General features: G+C 37.8%; 2 protein-coding genes across 2 annotated transcripts in view; both read right to left on the bottom strand.

Moving 5' to 3' along the window:
* Positions 1-20,985, bottom strand: part of RAMP3 (receptor activity modifying protein 3) — a 487,437-nt gene that overhangs the window by 46,599 nt on the left and 419,853 nt on the right. The gene's annotated exons all lie outside the window — the stretch shown is intronic.
* LOC128660466 (ubiquitin-conjugating enzyme E2 D4-like) lies at positions 17,047-17,692 on the bottom strand. Its single transcript, XM_053714331.1, has one exon. The coding sequence runs from the start codon at positions 17,672-17,674 to the stop codon at positions 17,231-17,233; it is 444 nt and encodes a 147-aa protein (XP_053570306.1). The 5' UTR covers positions 17,675-17,692; the 3' UTR covers positions 17,047-17,230.

Raw genomic sequence — 20,985 nt, 5'->3', positions numbered from 1 at the left:
TCAGGTATTCTTGAAGCCCGATGTAAGGTGCCTTAAAATACAGTATATTACAAATGAAATATCACCTATTATTACAGCTATTATGGTCTACAGTATTTTCTGTTCCCTGAAAAATGAAACAAATGACAAATGTGCTAATACTTTGCTGTTTAATAGAGAGCAGGGTAAGCACCTCATTTCAGATCATATGCCCAGTCATTTACACTAGGATTTTCTTTCCTCTAAGCTCCCTGGCAAAACCAGTATTATTAGATGTGAGCCTATTAAGTTGTTATCTAATTCATCCGTTACAAGTCATCATGACTCAATTTCATCATTATTTTTGGTATGAATTATCAGTGGAAAAGACATAGGGGCTGATTTATTAAGCCGTCAATCGCCCCCAATGCATCTGTTTCCGCACAAGCCTTTAGGCTTGCCGGAAACAGGAGTTAAGAAGCAGCGGTCTTAAGACCGCTGCTCCTTAACTCGTCCGCTACCTCTGAGTCGGCGGACAGCAATCAGTCTTATCTGATACGATCGGGTTGATTGACACCCCCCTGCTAGTGGCCGATTGGCCAAAAATCTGCAGGGGGCAGCATTGCACAAGCATTTCTTGAGAAATGCTTGTGCAATGATAAATGCCGATAGCATATGCTGTCGGCATTTATCGACGTGCGATCATGTCCGCTTGCACTTTGATTATTCGTCCCTCAAGGGTTAGATTACAAATGAGGCGCAAATGGTTTTGCGCTAACGCAATCATGTTTTTGCGAACCATTTTCATTGTGCTGATATTACAAGTGGAGCAAAATCGTGATTGTGCTAGTGCAATCGCCCTTTACGCTTTAATCCTTACTGCAATCTCAGAGCTGTGGTTAACTGTTTTCCGAAACAAAAAAGTTACACAAAAAAAATCAAAAATACATTACAAAGTACAGTTACACTCATATTAACACTGTCTTTAATATAAATATTGTACAAAAAAGGTATGAGGCCTCAAAGATAGGAAAAAAAAGGCAGGCAAATGGCTTTAACATTGAGACACATACACATACATTGCTAAAGATGTATTTGTATGTATATGTATATATATATATATATATATATATATATATATATATTTATATATAAGTACATATATATTAATGTATTTATGTGTATATATGTATTTATGTGTATATATGTATTTACAGTCATATATACACATATAAAAACATTAAAATATATATGTACACATATATAGACATATATAAGTGCATTATATCCATTTGCCATTAAAGGGACATGAAAAACACATATTTTCTTTCATGATTTAGAAAGAGAATGCCATTTTAAAAATCTTTCTAATTTACTTCTATTATCTCATTTGTTTTATTCTCTTGATATTCTTTGCTGAAAAGCATATCTAGATATGCTCAATAGCTGCTGATTGGTTGCTGCACATAGAAGCCTCGTGTGATTGGCTCACCCATGTGCATTGTTTTTTCTTCAACTAAGGATATCTAAAAAAGGAAGCAAAATAAATAATAGAAGTAAATTGTAATGTTGTTTAAATTTGTATTCTCTCTCTGAATCATGAAAGAAAGATTTTGGGTTTAGTGGCCCTTTAAGTAGATGACAACATAATAAAAACATATGTATACAATATTCATATTTAATAAAGATTTTAACAATGTATTTACTGTAAATATTGCACATATGTTGTTTGCGAGATGGGTGTTTGGGTTTTTTTCAACTATTTTTTTTTTCTCCATTGACTTCTAAGGGGAATGCAAAAATGCAATAGTGTTTGTGTGATCTTGGGTGTTTTAATGTTCATTTTTTTTCTCCATTGATTTCTATGGGGGAATACATGCACATACAGTACATGTGAAAACTTAAGTTAGGGTTTTCGCGCTATTCCTGTTAACACTAGTGAAAAATAAGTATTTTTGAAATTTGTAATATTTATGGAAAATTCACAGTCAATCAAAAGTCCAGCACACTTAAGCACCAACTGCTCGCTGCCAGGGTTCCTGCAAACCCCTTAACAGATATACACAAAGAAGACAGCAGCATAAATAATTACCAAGTTTATTATGGCACAAAAAAAAGTCCACAACGTTTCGGGGTGTTACCCCTTAATCATGTGAATGATTCACATGATTAAGGGGTAACACACCGAAACGTTGTGGACGTTTTTTGTGCCATAATAAACTTGGTAATTATTTATGCTGCTGCCTTCTTTGTGTATAATATTTATGGACCCCGACAAGTGCAAAAATGAAAATCCTAGCGGAGTTTTCGCGATTGCAAAAAAAGTATTATCGCCCCACTTGTAATCTATTCTTAAATGTTCTAAAACTAAAATATAAAGATAGAGCTAATTTAAAAGCCTATTGCTTATTAACTACCATGGGGGTCAATATTTAAAGGCTTTGCAAACCTTTCGACCCACTACGGCTGCAGGCTCTCACAAGAGAACCTGCACTTAGTATTTAAGCAGTGTTCATCAGACTGCTGCTTCCCTAATCTTTCACCACCTCTAAAGTGGCCAAATTCAATCTCCGCGGTCTAGTTTGACCGGGGAGATTGACAGCTCCTGCCCGCGCGTCATTGGCTGTGCGCGGGCAGGGGGCCGGAATGCACAAGAGCACAAAATAACACTCGTGGGCAATGCTGAATTCCACCTGGGGAATTCAGCCCACCATCAGCTTGATAAATCGCCCCCCATGAAATGTTGTGATCAAATCATTAAATATTATAACATGTTATATTAAACTTTCAGAACTTTTGTTATAGGATCATACAAATATGGTCAACCATTCCAATGTAGTAGAACACTTTATTTAAACTTGAGAGATTTTCTCAATGAACATTAGCAGGAAAGTTCTGTCAACCAATTAGCATTAGCAGGTAGGTCCTGTCAACCAATTATCATTAGCAGAAAGGTCCTGTCAACCAATGAGCATTAGCAGGAAGGATGTGTCAACCAATGAGCATTAGCAGGAAGGTCCTGTCAACCAATGAGCAAAAGAAGGAAGGTCCTGTCAACCAATGAACATTAGCAGGAAGGTCTTGGCAACCAATGAGCATTAGCAAGAAGGTCCTGTCAACCAATAAGCATTAGCAGAGAGGTCCTGTCAACCAATAAGCATTAGCAGGGAATGCTTACTGGCTAATCAGCATATAGTAGCCAGCATAAAACTGATACACATTTATAGGCTTCTTTTTAACAATAAACTGCTTTGAGAAACAGAATTCAGGGATTTGACTCATTGTGTTAAATGGGTTTGATTTTTTTTATCATGTGAAAACACATACAGATAAGTATCTTCTGAAAGAATGGAGTACCAGGGGTAAGTTTATCATGGTGCGGACAAACATGATTCGCTATAGTGAATCATGTCCGCCACACATCGATAAATGCAGACAGCATACGCTGTCTGCATTTTTCATTGCACCAGCAGTTATTGTGAACTGCTGGTGCAATATAGCCCCCTGCAGATTCACGGGCAATCGGCCGCTAGCAGGGGGTGTCAATCAACCCGATCTGAGGTGGAGGACGAGTTAAGGAGCAGCTGCTTCTTAACTTCCGCTTCAGGGGGAATTGAAGCAGAGTGGGTCCGAAGCAGCATTGGCTGCTTCATAAATTTACCCCCCATTTTCCAATTCCCTCAATGCAAAATATTGCTGGAGTTTACCTAGTACAAACTCACTAGAAAACTACAACAAATAAAATATTTTTTTTTTTTTTTTTATATATAAGCCTTTTGTATTAATTCACCTTGGTCAATGCTACAGAATGACAGATCTTTACTAATAAATTAATATAATTACTCACATATTTTAGGGTTGCCCTGGTGAAAGGATTTTGCACATGACACTATAAGATCACATAAAAACAATGCAACCATTAATACATATCTAAATATATTTAAAAAAATGTATTACTTTAGGGAAAACATTTAGTTTTTTTTTTTTTTTTTTTTTTAAATCATCAAATAAAATTGAAGCATGTCCAAATCATACAATGTACATGATCTTACAATGTCATCTGCCAACTCCCTTTAAGTCACAGTTCCTTTAATAAGCAAAATGTATTTTACAGAATTCGGTTTTAATGAATTGCAGACCATTCCAGCAGAAAAAGCTGTTAACCTGCTTGTCTTGGTTAATATTCACAAATCGTATTAATATTGAGTGTGCCATTTTGGCAATACAATCATTAAGTACAATTAATATAAAGACAGACTGGTAAGTCATTGGCATGGGTAACTAAATTGGATACAAGTCAATCAGCAGAATCTATAAATAAGCAGAAAAAAACACAACAAACAGTCGACAAAGGGTTAATGCCAATAAGCATAACGTTTGCTACTACCAGTGACGTGCAGTCATAGGAGGCAGGTGAGGTAGCGCCTCACCTGTCCTATGTGTGTAATTACACCTTTTTTGGTTATAATTTGTAATAAAAAAAAAAAAATTTTAATTTTTTTTTATCTTTTTAAAAAAAAATTTATATACCCTACCCCCCCACCCCCCGCATTGCCCGCAACCACCAAATATTCTTTTTTTTTTCATTACTCAAGTCAATACTCATCCATATTGCGCAAGGAAGGGGAGCTGCCCTCCCGTTGCGCAATATGGATGTCTGAGGATTTTTTTCTTATGGGACCCGCAGAGACTGCCACCCGGTGGTTAAGTCTCTTAGCGCAGGGCCCATATCACTCCCTAGAGGCTGCTGTCTAGACGCCTCGGGAGCACAGACAAGTGCCTCTATCTGCCAATATACCCAAACCTTATGTCTCTGCACCCTCAACCTGTAGACTGTAAGCCCTCTATTTCCTGTACTAGATTTGTTAAGTTTGTTATGTTTTGTATTTTATCACAAACCCTTGTCATTGTATACCCTTATCTCTGTACCCAGCACCAAGGAATTTTGCGTCTCTATACAAATAAATAATAATAATAATTATAATAGATAGATGGATAGAGTTGTTTGCTTTTCTCCAAAGAAATACTGGACAACCTGTTGATCTGTGAATGGTGAAAAGTGATAGGTAAGATCACACATTGGCCCCTCCCGAAAGGTCTACTTTAGGCTCCACCCTTGACCCCACCATATATAATTTAACAACTGAGCTGTGATTTTTCCATTAGAGGCCAGTGAGAAATCTATAAGTGTATCTATTTTCTGCCAGTAACAAAGACAACAGTAATTTGATCTCACCTTGACTGCCAGTAGCATACACAGAGCAGTGTTTTAAACCAACCATGGTTACCAATAAAAAAACATAGAGCAGAGATTTTACCCCTTTGGTTACACATAACAAAGAAAAAGCAGCACCCATGACTTTGAGTATAAGACAATGATTTTTAGTATTTTTACCCTACATATATGTAATGCAAAGGGGCATAGGACAAAGTTTAGCTGCTACATTGGGGACTTAAAAAATAGACTTTTAAGTGTCCAGTATTTGTGTATAGATTTTACCGGACAGCCTGCTGAAACACTAGACTGTTCAGCTAAATACTGGTCACCTGCTAACCCAATCCTACTCACTGGAATTTTTCTTCACCTGTTTATTATTAAAATGTGTAATGTTTCAGGGCCTTCCGACACAATAAAAAAGTCTATACAATATTTACATGTAGGGTAATATGTTCTATTTCTATCTTTATTTGAAAAGCAGGAATCTTAGCTTCAGAGCTGGACCATTTTTGGATTAGCACCCTGAGTAGCACTAGCTGATTGGTGGCTACATTTAGGGATATTCCTGCTGAATTGCCATTGTATTAGAGATTTGAATTTGTATAAGGTGAAACTGGTTGGTTTCTGGTAACTTCACTCCGGGAATTACAGTTCACTTTCAGCTTTGATAACATGCACTTGAGCAATACTTTCACCCGACTGAGAAAACTTAACTTTCAATTTGTAATACAAGGGCACAGATGCTTGCCATATACTAGCAGTAGCAAGTTCACTTGAATACAATTGTCACTAATAATCTTGCACAAAATACAACTCCACTTGTAATCTAGGCCTTTATAGGAAATTACATTTGAGTTTTAGAGGCCTATTTATGAAATGTCTATTGGACCTGATCCAACAGTGCGGATCAGGTCCGACAGACATTGCTGAATGCAGAGAGCAATACGCTCTCCGTATTCAGCATTGCACCAAGAGCTATTGTGAGCTGCTGGTGCAACGCCGCCCCCTGCAGACTCGCGGCCAATGGGCCGCCAGCAGGTGGGTGTCAATCAACCCGATCGTACTCGATCGGGTTGAATTCTGGCGATTCCTGTCCGCTTCATCAGGGCATGCAGACAGGGTTATGGAGCAGTGGTCTAAAGACCGCTGCTTCATAACTGGTGCTTATGGCCAGCCTGCCATAAACATGGGCCCTCAAGCTCCGTACGGAGCTTGATATATAGGCCCCTATGTCTGAACCACATAGTTTATACATATCTAGTACTGTATGTTGGTTATTTGTGAAATTTGATACACCCTTCAAATGTCCCCAGGAACAAAATTGCAGATTACAAAATAACTGCATATGAAAGATATATATGCAAGCAGAAAGGTTTTCCTTATAATATAAATACGAAGGACAGCAAAAGCTAAAATTGAGGTAAGGATGCGTTGCATGTGCTTGTTTTATATGACCTATAGCTGAAATACAGTAATTACCTTGTAGCTGGAACAGTAATTTTACAGAACTGCAAGAACAGTCAATTGAAACCTGACACTATTCCTCAGGTATTCTTGAAGCCCGATGTAAGGTGCCTTAAAATACAGTATATTACAAATGAAATATCACCTATTATTACAGCTATTATGGTCTACAGTATTTTCTGTTCCCTGAAAAATGAAGCAAATGACAAATGTGCTAATACTTTGCTGTTTGATAGAGAGCAGGGCAAGCACCTCATTTCAGATCATATGCCCAGTCATTTACACTAGGATTTTCTTTCCTCTAAGCTCCCTGGCAAAACCAGTATTATTAGATGTGAGCCTATTAAGTTGTTATCTAATTAATCCGTTACAAGTCATCATGACTCCATTTCATCATTATTTTTGGTATGAATTATCAGTGGAAAAGACATAGGGGCTGATTTATTAAGCCGTCAATCGCCCCCAATGCATCTGTTTCCGCACAAGCCTTTAGGCTTGCCGGAAACAGGAGTTAAGAAGCAGCGGTCTTAAGACCGCTGCTCCTTAACTCGTCTGCCACCTCTGAGTCGGCGGACAGCAATCAGTCTTATCTGATACGATCGAGTTGATTGACACCCCCTGCTAGTGGCCCATTGGCCGAAAATCTGCAGGGGGCAGCATTGCACAAGCATTTCTTGTGAAATGCTTGTGCAATGATAAATGCCGATAGCATATGCTGTCGGCATTTATCGATGTGCGATTATGTCCGCTCGCACTTTGATAATTCATCCCTCAAGTGTTAGATTACAAGTGCGACACAAATGGTTTTGCGCTAACACAACCATGTTTTTGCAAGCCATTTTCATTGCACTGATATTACAAGTGGAACAAAATCGTGATTGTGCTAGTACAATCGCCCTTTACGCTTTAATCCTTACTGCAATCTCAGAGCTGTGGTTAACTGTTTTCCGAAACAAAAAAGTTACACAAAACACATCAAAAAAACATTACAAAGTACAGTTACACTCATATTAACACTGTCTTTAATATAAATATTGCACAAAATCTACATATCTAGTACTGTATGTTGGTTATTTGTGAAATTTGATACACCCTTCAAATGTCCCCTGGAACAAAATTGCAGATTACAAAATAACTGTATATGAAAGATATATATGCAAGCAGAAAGGTTTTCCTTATAATATAAATATGAAGGACAGCAAAAGCTAAAATTGAGGTAAGGATACGTTGCATGTGCTTGTTTTATATGACCTATAGCTGAAATACAGTAATTACCTTGTAGCTGGAACAGTAATTTTACAGAACTGCAAGAACAGTCAATTGAAACCTGACACTATTCCTCAGGTATTCTTGAAGCCCGATGTAAGGTGCCTTAAAATACAGTATATTACAAATGAAATATCACCTATTATTACAGCTATTATGGTCTACAGTATTTTCTGTTCCCTGAAAAATGAAGCAAATGACAAATGTGCTAATACTTTGCTGTTTAATAGAGAGCAGGGTAAGCACCTCATTTCAGATCATATGCCCAGTCATTTACACTAGGATTTTCTTTCCTCTAAGCTCCCTGGCAAAACCAGTATTATTAGATGTGAGCCTATTAAGTTGTTATCTAATTCATCCGTTACAAGTCATCATGACTCCATTTCATCATTATTTTTGGTATGAATTATCAGTGGAAAAGACATAGGGGCTGATTTATTAAGCCGTCAATCGCCCCCAATGCATCTGTTTCCGCACAAGCCTTTAGGCTTGCCGGAAACAGGAGTTAAGAAGCAGCGGTCTTAAGACCGCTGCTCCTTAACTCGTCCGCTACCTCTGAGTCGGCGGACAGCAATCAGTCTTATCTGATACGATCGGGTTGATTGACACCCCCCTGCTAGTGGCCGATTGGCCAAAAATCTGCAGGGGGCAGCATTGCACAAGCATTTCTTGAGAAATGCTTGTGCAATGATAAATGCCGATAGCATATGCTGTCGGCATTTATCGACGTGCGATCATGTCCGCTTGCACTTTGATTATTCGTCCCTCAAGGGTTAGATTACAAATGAGGCGCAAATGGTTTTGCGCTAACGCAATCATGTTTTTGCGAACCATTTTCATTGTGCTGATATTACAAGTGGAGCAAAATCGTGATTGTGCTAGTGCAATCGCCCTTTACGCTTTAATCCTTACTGCAATCTCAGAGCTGTGGTTAACTGTTTTCCGAAACAAAAAAGTTACACAAAAAAAATCAAAAATACATTACAAAGTACAGTTACACTCATATTAACACTGTCTTTAATATAAATATTGTACAAAAAAGGTATGAGGCCTCAAAGATAGGAAAAAAAAGGCAGGCAAATGGCTTTAACATTGAGACACATACACATACATTGCTAAAGATGTATTTGTATGTATATGTATATATATATATATATATATATATATATATATATATTTATATATAAGTACATATATATTAATGTATTTATGTGTATATATGTATTTATGTGTATATATGTATTTACAGTCATATATACACATATAAAAACATTAAAATATATATGTACACATATATAGACATATATAAGTGCATTATATCCATTTGCCATTAAAGGGACATGAAAAACACATATTTTCTTTCATGATTTAGAAAGAGAATGCCATTTTAAAAATCTTTCTAATTTACTTCTATTATCTCATTTGTTTTATTCTCTTGATATTCTTTGCTGAAAAGCATATCTAGATATGCTCAATAGCTGCTGATTGGTTGCTGCACATAGAAGCCTCGTGTGATTGGCTCACCCATGTGCATTGTTTTTTCTTCAACTAAGGATATCTAAAAAAGGAAGCAAAATAAATAATAGAAGTAAATTGTAATGTTGTTTAAATTTGTATTCTCTCTCTGAATCATGAAAGAAAGATTTTGGGTTTAGTGGCCCTTTAAGTAGATGACAACATAATAAAAACATATGTATACAATATTCATATTTAATAAAGATTTTAACAATGTATTTACTGTAAATATTGCACATATGTTGTTTGCGAGATGGGTGTTTGGGTTTTTTTCAACTATTTTTTTTTTCTCCATTGACTTCTAAGGGGAATGCAAAAATGCAATAGTGTTTGTGTGATCTTGGGTGTTTTAATGTTCATTTTTTTTCTCCATTGATTTCTATGGGGGAATACATGCACATACAGTACATGTGAAAACTTAAGTTAGGGTTTTCGCGCTATTCCTGTTAACACTAGTGAAAAATAAGTATTTTTGAAATTTGTAATATTTATGGAAAATTCACAGTCAATCAAAAGTCCAGCACACTTAAGCACCAACTGCTCGCTGCCAGGGTTCCTGCAAACCCCTTAACAGATATACACAAAGAAGACAGCAGCATAAATAATTACCAAGTTTATTATGGCACAAAAAAAAGTCCACAACGTTTCGGGGTGTTACCCCTTAATCATGTGAATCATTCACATGATTAAGGGGTAACACCCCGAAACGTTGTGGACTTTTTTTTGTGCCATAATAAACTTGGTAATTATTTATGCTGCTGTCTTCTTTGTGTATAATATTTATGGACCCCGACAAGTGCAAAAATGAAAATCCTAGCGGAGTTTTCGCGATTGCAAAAAAAGTATTATCGCCCCACTTGTAATCTATTCTTAAATGTTCTAAAACTAAAATATAAAGATAGAGCTAATTTAAAAGCCTATTGCTTATTAACTACCATGGGGGTCAATATTTAAAGGCTTTGCAAACCTTTCGACCCACTACGGCTGCAGGCTCTCACAAGAGAACCTGCACTTAGTATTTAAGCAGTGTTCATCAGACTGCTGCTTCCCTAATCTTTCACCACCTCTAAAGTGGCCAAATTCAATCTCCGCGGTCTAGTTTGACCGGGGAGATTGACAGCTCCTGCCCGCGCGTCATTGGCTGTGCGCGGGCAGGGGGCCGGAATGCACAAGAGCACAAAATAACACTCGTGGGCAATGCTGAATTCCACCTGGGGAATTCAGCCCACCATCAGCTTGATAAATCGCCCCCCATGAAATGTTGTGATCAAATCATTAAATATTATAACATGTTATATTAAACTTTCAGAACTTTTGTTATAGGATCATACAAATATGGTCAACCATTCCAATGTAGTAGAACACTTTATTTAAACTTGAGAGATTTTCTCAATGAACATTAGCAGGAAAGTTCTGTCAACCAATTAGCATTAGCAGGTAGGTCCTGTCAACCAATTATCATTAGCAGAAAGGTCCTGTCAACCAATGAGCATTAGCAGGAAGGATGTGTCAACCAATGAGCATTAGCAGGAAGGTCCTGTCAACCAATGAGCAAAAGAAGGAAGGTCCTGTCAACCAATGAACATTAGCAGGAAGGTCTTGGCAACCAATGAGCATTAGCAAGAAGGTCCTGTCAACCAATAAGCATTAGCAGAGAGGTCCTGTCAACCAATAAGCATTAGCAGGGAATGCTTACTGGCTAATCAGCATATAGTAGCCAGCATAAAACTGATACACATTTATAGGCTTCTTTTTAACAATAAACTGCTTTGAGAAACAGAATTCAGGGATTTGACTCATTGTGTTAAATGGGTTTGATTTTTTTTATCATGTGAAAACACATACAGATAAGTATCTTCTGAAAGAATGGAGTACCAGGGGTAAGTTTATCATGGTGCGGACAAACATGATTCGCTATAGTGAATCATGTCCGCCACACATCGATAAATGCAGACAGCATACGCTGTCTGCATTTTTCATTGCACCAGCAGTTATTGTGAACTGCTGGTGCAATATAGCCCCCTGCAGATTCACGGGCAATCGGCCGCTAGCAGGGGGTGTCAATCAACCCGATCTGAGGTGGAGGACGAGTTAAGGAGCAGCTGCTTCTTAACTTCCGCTTCAGGGGGAATTGAAGCAGAGTGGGTCCGAAGCAGCATTGGCTGCTTCATAAATTTACCCCCCATTTTCCAATTCCCTCAATGCAAAATATTGCTGGAGTTTACCTAGTACAAACTCACTAGAAAACTACAACAAATAAAATATTTTTTTTTTTTTTTTTATATATAAGCCTTTTGTATTAATTCACCTTGGTCAATGCTACAGAATGACAGATCTTTACTAATAAATTAATATAATTACTCACATATTTTAGGGTTGCCCTGGTGAAAGGATTTTGCACATGACACTATAAGATCACATAAAAACAATGCAACCATTAATACATATCTAAATATATTTAAAAAAATGTATTACTTTAGGGAAAACATTTAGTTTTTTTTTTTTTTTTTTTTTAAATCATCAAATAAAATTGAAGCATGTCCAAATCATACAATGTACATGATCTTACAATGTCATCTGCCAACTCCCTTTAAGTCACAGTTCCTTTAATAAGCAAAATGTATTTTACAGAATTCGGTTTTAATGAATTGCAGACCATTCCAGCAGAAAAAGCTGTTAACCTGCTTGTCTTGGTTAATATTCACAAATCGTATTAATATTGAGTGTGCCATTTTGGCAATACAATCATTAAGTACAATTAATATAAAGACAGACTGGTAAGTCATTGGCATGGGTAACTAAATTGGATACAAGTCAATCAGCAGAATCTATAAATAAGCAGAAAAAAACACAACAAACAGTCGACAAAGGGTTAATGCCAATAAGCATAACGTTTGCTACTACCAGTGACGTGCAGTCATAGGAGGCAGGTGAGGTAGCGCCTCACCTGTCCTATGTGTGTAATTACACCTTTTTTGGTTATAATTTGTAATAAAAAAAAAAAAAATTTAATTTTTTTTTATCTTTTTAAAAAAAAATTTATATACCCTACCCCCCCCACCCCCCGCATTGCCCGCAACCACCAAATATTCTTTTTTTTTTCATTACTCAAGTCAATACTCATCCATATTGCGCAAGGAAGGGGAGCTGCCCTCCCGTTGCGCAATATGGATGTCTGAGGATTTTTTTCTTATGGGACCCGCAGAGACTGCCACCCGGTGGTTAAGTCTCTTAGCGCAGGGCCCATATCACTCCCTAGAGGCTGCTGTCTAGACGCCTCGGGAGCACAGACAAGTGCCGCCAGCCAATCAGCGGTTGAAGTTGTGAGTGCTCAGTGCAGTGACGTGGTTTGGACGTCCGGCGGCCGGGAAGAGAGTCAGAGACAGACAGTAGAGTCGACAAGAAGAGAGAGGCGCGCGGGGCACTGCGCCGCATAGTGAGTGAGACTGTGGGTGTGGTGGGCACTGGGCAGTGGGCTTAGGCTAAGGGCTAGTGATTGTGAAGCGGCTTGACAATTATCAATGCCGCTGCAGGCTGACCAGCACATTCATGACTGCACGCAGCAGCCATGATTGCTTTAGTGCACTGATGAGACTCCACCTGCTTCCCCCTTGGCCCTCTGGTCCGGTCGTCAAGTTCAGAGTGACTACTGAGTCTGGCAGGCGGCATCTGATTGTGGGTAGTTCATGTGAATTATTTTATAAGGATATTTTTACTGTTCCCTTACTCTCTAGCAGCTGCTAGAGAGTAAGGCAGCAGTAAAAATATCCTTATAAAATAATGGCTTGTATATAGAATGTTCATTGTGGGGCTGCAGCATTGCACATTTTTGTTTAAAAAAATCCCCTAATTTACTTGACTCACAGTCACTAATGCTATACACTTAGGCAAAACCCAACCCTCTCTATAAGAAATAAGAGATTACAGTATTTTGTATTATTAGTATTATTATTTTTAACTGCACACAATATTTTGTTGTTACTGAGGTTTGAAAAAAATACATTTTGGAAGATGCATATGTGTTACTGAGCACTGGCAGACAGTGACACATATTACTAAGAAAGTGCAGAGATGTCTTTTAAAATGCTAAAGTAATAGAAGTAAATAATATTTTAATGCACATAATCTTTCTTCCAACATATAAATGGATGGGTGTAAAACATTATTGCTTAAAAGGGTTAATTCTGCACTATGAGAGCAGTCAAATCACCTGTCAGACTACTGAGATTTATTCTTCTCCTATTCCTTTTACAACAAACCCTCACCTTACTTTTACTACATACATTACATGATTCAATAAAAAATATAGTCTAGCTGCAATCTAGTAGTAGACTAAAATATAAAATATGTAGTTCAGAGATTACTTTTGTATTTAACTATTTCAAATACCAGTATATTTTTTATTGAATTATGTAATGTATGTAGTAAAAGTAAGGTGAGGGTTTGTTGTAAAAGGAATAGGAAAATAATAAATCTCAGTAGTCTGACAGGTGATTTGACTGCTCTCATAGTGCAGAATTAACCCTTTTAAGCAACAATGTTTTACACCCATCCATTTATATGTTGGAAGACAGATTATGTGCATTAAAATATTATTTACTTCTATTACTTTAACATGGTTTGAAAGCAAGAGAACATGGTTTGAAAGCAAGAGAAAACATGCAGCTTTATTCTGTATTTTTTATTTGTAATTATTAGCATTTACTTATTTTCAACATTCCCAGAAAAAAAAGCCAAAAAAAATAATGGCCGGTATCAGAAGTCAGTTAACCTTTTCAGGGTGTGTCCTGCATTGGTGCTGGGTTTCCATAAGGTAACCCACAGACACGCATGTTGCACCCCTCTCGCAAGGGATGATGGTAAAATCCCAATGTTTTCCAACAGATGCTGTAGGAACAGGCATCACGGCAAATGAACTGGTGTAGCTGGGATTTAGTGTCTTTGTGTTTTTTATTGATTAATCTGATTGGAAGTCTCTCAGCCATTTTTGAGCTCTTAATTACTAATATATACTGTGTGAGTGTGTGTACTGTGTATATAAACATTTATTGTGTGCGCCATCCTTTTGTAATGCAGAATTTGCAAGGTTTTCAAATAGATTTTAATGTGATCAAATTTAAATACTACATGAACAGTCATGCTATGCACTTTGTAAGGGAACTCTATAGTTTGCAAGGGACACAATGTTCTAATAAAATGCTCTAACAAATCTATCACTTTAATTTTCTTTTCTTTTAACCCCCTACTAGCAGGTGTCAGCTATTGCTTACAAATAAAATAGCTAGATAAGATTGATACAATTTTTAATGGCTTCTCCATTTATTCATTTATCACTCATCTGGCTTTTTTTTTAAATGATATATTATAATAGAGAGACATATGGTATATTAGGTTTTTTTATTATTATTATGTCCTGGAAATACTGCAAATCCCAAGATCTGTCTATGTGTGTGTGTGTGTGTGTGGGGGGGGTGTCTGTCTGTGACTGTGTGTGTGGATCTGTGTATGTGAGGGGGGTCTGATTGTCTGTGTTGGGGGGGTTGTGTAGGGGGGTCTGGCTGAGTATTTGTTTCTGGCTGTCTCTGTGTGTTTCTGGCTGTGTGTGGGTGGATCAATCTCTGTGTGTGTGGGTGGGTCAGTCTGTGTGTGTGTGGGGGGGGGGGGCAGTCTCTGTGTGTGGGGTCTGTCTGTGTGTGTGGGTCTGTCTGTCTGTGTCCAGTACTTGTGTTATCTGCTATTTCCCATGATACTCAACCTGCATTTCAGCTGGCTGAGCATCATGAGAAATGTAGCTCCAAAACCTCAGGAGGGCCACAATGCCCTCCTGAGGGCATTGTGCTAGAGGTTAACATACCTAACTCTTTTCAGGTGTGAAATACTTGTTGGTGCCAGTAATTTAGTGATATGTGTGTGTGTGTGTGTGTGTATATATATATATATATATATATATATATATGTGTGTGTGTGTGTGTGTGTGTATCATGGCGAGTGCCTCACCTGCCTCTGACCTCACCGCACGTCACTGGCTACTACTCTGTATAGTGATGCTGAGCATGATAGTTCTTGTTAAAGGGATACAGATGTCAAAATTAAACTTTCATGAGCATATTCTGTTATCAAAAATATGCTCAGGAGTGTTCATGTGCCTTTAGTACAATTTAGCAGCAGTGATGGGAACAATGTGTTTAATAGAGTGCTTAATATGCACACACTTGGATCTACCTTAGTAAGCTCTAGTAAAGAGCTACGTTTCACAAATGATACCAAGAGAAAGAGGTACATTTAATACATTTTTGTTTTTTAATTGAACAATCTGAATCACAAATGTTTAATTTTGACTTCCATGTCCCTTTAACTAGATTATGGTTTACTCTGAAGCTGCTGCAACCCAGTAGTCTATTTTAAGATCACGAAAAAAAAAAGAAACTATATGGATATCTTCTGCATTAATACAAAGATATCATGCACTTTATCAGTTATAAATACTCACCGTAACACAGTACGGGACACAAATTTCCATTAACACAATACCCACATCATTGCACTATGTGTTGTAGTCATTATCAACACGTAGATTAGTGGTTCGTCACCTTGACAGTGTGCAAACTACTTGTGTTATTAGCTTAAACATTCTAATATTAGCTTATTGATCCATTCTTTAACTGCAATACTTTAACTAATATTATGTGTGTGTGTATGTGTGTGTGTATATATACAAAATTTCTATTAGCATCCAGCAAGAAAATATATTAAAATAAACACATCCCAGTAGTGGGCGTTCACTGGGTCAGCCTCCTAGGGGACTAACAAATATGATTCTTGGGATCTGATACAAAAGCTAAGAACTACTGATATAGATTCTTTGATATCCATAACAAACAAGTCAACCTACTTAATGTAAATTTAGTTTTAAATGGCAAATATACCCACTGGATCAAATAAAAAACCTAACAAAAAAAGGTAAATCATAGCTGGATCATTTCTTATATATGGTACTAGAAAACCAAAAAGTACCAGTATGTTTTTTAATTCATTATCCCACAGTACTGCAAAATGTTGTTTAATAATGCGTGAAATGTCTCAATTCTTAATTTTCTGATCAGCAACTGGTTTCAAGAAACCTATCTCCTTTAAGCATAAATATTGTATGCCTAAATATGTTAAAAAGAAAATGTATGTGTAGCAGTTCTGAACAGTACCAATTTTTGTTTATCCTAGACTCCTTTATCCACTATGAGATGACACAAGTGGAGAAACAAATCAGCTTCCAAGTAACAGGTGCATGGTGAAGATGTCTACTAAGATCTGACTCCAAAATGCCATAACATGAAAAACGCCCTCTTGCAGTCTTCACAAATGCTGTGCGTATGTCCCTCCTTTTAGAAACTAAAGAATTGCAAGTTATGCCATTCTGGTGACACAAAGGAGGGGAGGAGGGGGCAAGGTCCTGTGATTCTCCCGGACCAACTTCCATGACCTGAGTTATTTAAAGCAGCGTGTAAGTTGATATGAAGCTTGTTTAACACAGACCCAAGGAGGCTGGTTAGGGGAATTCAGTGAAGTGAAAGAGGGGCTAGGCTTGCAGTATTTGTAGGTAAAAGATAGCAGAAGGGTTCCAACACAGGGGGGGAGTCCTTTAAGTTCCTGGGTTATTCTTTTGATTTTTGGTTGACTGTTGTTGGTATATATATAAAAAAAAAATGTGGGCATGTTGGCACAAGAAGATAAGAGGAGCAGGAGTGTCTAACCTCTTTTGAGGAATTCTCCCCTCTCCAGTCTGTCAGTCTGGCTGTGCTACTAGAAAGACCATTACATTGCATATTTCTGTGTCCATTCCCTTGCTAGTCTGTTATATTTCTCCCGGTCAGCTTTGTACGTGTGAGCAATTTCAGGAACCAAAGGGTCATCTGGGTTTGGGTCACATAGAAGGGAACAAATTGACAGTAGAACCTTAGAAACTGTCAGTGCTGGGGACCACTGGCTCCGCAGGATGTCCAAGCAGATGCTACCATTGCTGTTAATATTAGGGTGGTAGATTTTAGTTGTGAATGCCACCTTTGGAGGTTTAAAAGGATAATCTGTGGGGAAGTGAATAGTAAGGAAGAAAACGCCACCTTGAAAAGGGCTGTCATTAGGGCCCATGATAGTCGCCTGCCAGTGAAACAAATCCTCTCCTACAGGCCCTGCGGAGCACTGTGCTGGGGGATCTCTCTGCAAATCCATCACCTCCTTCTGAATCCGTTTAAGTGCCATGTTTTCCGACACCCGGCGAAGAGCCTAAAATAATTTTTTAATGACCTCAGATATGAAAAGCCCATCAAAAGCTTAGGAAAATCAGATGGAATAAACACTGTGGTTGGCAACAAACACTTGTTTGTAAGTAAATAGTTTTTTTAGTGTTCTATTCCAGGACTTAGGACCTGATATTTACAACCTCGCCGGCATGGAGAGAAATCAAAATCAAATTTTGGGGCTTTTTTTAGACCTTGCATTGTAATGTATGAGTCTCTGTTTAGTATAAAGAACACTACATAGCAGATAAAAAATTTGTTTCTGATTTTTTTTTAAAGACCTTGCTGTACCAACAAGACTACTTAGCCTATCTCACCTGATCGGTGATGTTTTGAATATCAGGCCCCTAGTCTTTTCCCTATTCTCCTATCTGTTAGTGTTATTGACAGGCAGGCATGTTCCACAAAGATTACCAGTTTACCAGAATACATTATATAGAACCTATATCTGCAAGGGATACCACTTATATTTTGGTGTAAGGCTTTTAATAATATTTTATTTACTATATGTAATGTAATCATTAAGCTGTTCTTACAAAACAAATATTCAACAGACATCTATTGAATTATTAATATATGATTACACTGAGCCTGTGTCCATAAATGTGTTTTCCAAAAGTTTGCAAATATTTTAAAAGATCAAGGGGCCGATTTAACAAGGGCTGAATGGCCCCTGATCCCCCGTTTTCCGTGCGAGTCTTCAGGCGTGCCAGAAACAGCAGTTAAGAAGCAGCAGTCTTAAGACTGCTGCTCCTAAACTAGCCTGCCGCCTTTGAGGCAGTGGACAGCAATCAACCCGATCAGATACGATCAGGTTGATTGACAGCTCCTGCTAGTGTTCGATTGGCTGCGAATCTGCAGTGGGCGGCATTGCACAAGCAGTTCAACAAAACTGCTTGTGCAATGTTAAATGCTGACAGCGTATGCTATTGGCTGATTTCAAAAAGCCAATAGGATTTCAGTAGCTCTCATCCTATTGGCTGATTTGAAAATGTCAGCCAATAGGAATGCAAGGTACTCCATTTTTAAACGGGTAACTTGCTTTCAAGCTTCAGTGTACGGTGAAGAGGATCCTCCACTCTGGATGTCCGCGCTGCCGGCGACGATGCTCTGTGCCTCCACAGCTCTGCGCCACTGGGACGAAAACAGGAGATGCCCCCTTGAAGGATGAATATGTTGCCGCCTGGATGAAAACTTCTCGCTGCCTAGATGAAGATGGATGTCCGGACTTTAGGAACTCTGAGTATATTTCCTGGGGTTAGTGTTAGGTTTTTTTTTTTGGGTTTTTTTGGGTGGGTTTCTTTTTAGATTAGGGCTTTGGGCACAAAACAGCTGAATGCCCTTTTAAGGGCAATGCTCATACAAATGCCCCTTTAAGGGCAATGGGTAGCTTAGGTTTTTTTAGACTTAGGTTTTTTTATTTTTGGGGGTTGGATGGGTGGGGGGTTTTACTTTTAAGGGGGACTTTGTAATCTTGTAAGGTAAAAGAGCTGATTGCTTCAGGGTAATGCCCTACAAAAGGCCCTTTTAAGGGCTATTGGTAGTTTATTGTTAGGTTAAGTAGTGTTTTTATTTTGGTGGGCTTTTTTGTTTTTATAGGGGTATTAGATAAGGTTTAATTGTTATTATTTTGTATAATTTCATTTATTATTTTTTGTAATCTTAGAGTTTTTTATTTTTCGTAATTTTAGTGTTTTTTGTTATGTAATTTCTTTAATTTTTTGTAATGTTATTTAAAGATAGTTATATTGTAAATTTAATTTAAAATTAGGGGGGTGTTAGGCTTAGGGGTTAATAGTTTATTTAGTGTGTTGTGCTGTGGGGGGCGACGGTTTAGGGGTTAATAGGTTTAGTTTAGTAGTTGTGATGTTGGGGGCGGTGGTTTAGGGGTTAATAGGTTTATTATAGTAGAAGCGATGTGGGGGGCCAGTGGTTTAGGGGTTAATATGTTTATTTAGTGTTGGTTATGTGGGTGGGCAGCTGATTAGGGGTTAATAAGTTTAATATAGTATTTTCAATGCGGGAGGGTTGTGGTTTAGGGGTTAATAGGTAGTTTATGGGTGTTAGTGTACTTTTTAAAATTTTAGTTATGAGTTTTGTGAAACATTTTTGTTTCGCAAAATCCATAACTACTGGTCTCAGATCACGGTATGGATCGGGCAGTATAGGCTATAAAGCAAGCATTTTAGCTGGATCACATAACCTGTAATATAGTGCTACGAAAATCTTGCACTCAAACATCATTTTTTGAGTGCGGAATGGATCGTTGTGTTACAGGCTAAAACGCTTGCATTATAGCTATACCGCAGCAACTTGTAAAATGGGAGTCCTGCCATTCCACGTGCAATGGCCAATTTTTCCGTGGTATAGCCGTACCGCACCTTGTAATCTAGGTGTTTATTTGTAAATTGCTAAAGATTCTTAAACCCTATACAGGGGTACAGTAAATAAAGTAGGAGAGAGATGGCAGACTGATATAGAATATACAATCTGATCTAGATAGACAAACATACTGAGAAGACACACACACACACACACTTTGTCAGACAAATGCATCAATGCACAGATAATGACAGGCACTCTTGCAGACACACTAATAGAGGAACACATACTTGGGCATATACACATATTTACACACATATAGACATGAAGACATTTGTATAAGCATGACAATGATGGAGAAACATGCTAACTATCTTACATACACATATACCTGTGAACATCCTCACATGCTGTTAATGATAAACAAAGGGACATGCACACACACTTACATTACATATACAGACACATACTTGTGCATCATGCACACTCAGATATAAACATGACAGTTTTACACTGTGTTGTTCTGGGTAATCGCTTCTATAGGGAGCTATAAACTGCAGCTCTGGCAGGTAAGGTCTAGGATGTTCTTTAGGGGCAGAAGAGTGGCAATAGCTAATGTTAGTATAGGTAATTGTTGCTATAAAGTGTATTGTGGAAGGAAGATGTATGACAAGATAATGTAAGAGGTTGCTGTCAGTTAAATGAATGCAGTATTTTTGGGGTTAGTAATTAAAACTGGTTTGTCTTATATCAGTGATAATATAATGAAGAGGCAAGACCTAACAAAATAGACACAATACAGACACCCAATGCTTTCAAGTGTGTACATGACCTGGCTTTTGTGTCAGTAAGCTACCTGTAATGGCATTTAGAATTACAGCTCCTGTTCCAAGAAAGCAAGGAAGGAAGAATATGAAAAGTCCGTTGACAAACGATTCTTAAAAAAGCAAA

This window comes from Bombina bombina, chromosome 5 (assembly GCF_027579735.1).
Source record: "Bombina bombina isolate aBomBom1 chromosome 5, aBomBom1.pri, whole genome shotgun sequence".
Taxonomy (NCBI): Eukaryota; Metazoa; Chordata; class Amphibia; order Anura; family Bombinatoridae; genus Bombina; species Bombina bombina.
This window is presented reverse-complemented; position numbering and strand designations above follow the sequence as displayed.

Excerpts from the sequence above, each read along its gene's own strand:
- LOC128660466 (XM_053714331.1), bottom strand. The coding sequence starts at position 17,674 with ATGGCACTTAAACGGATTCAGAAGGAGGTGATGGATTTGCAGAGAGAT.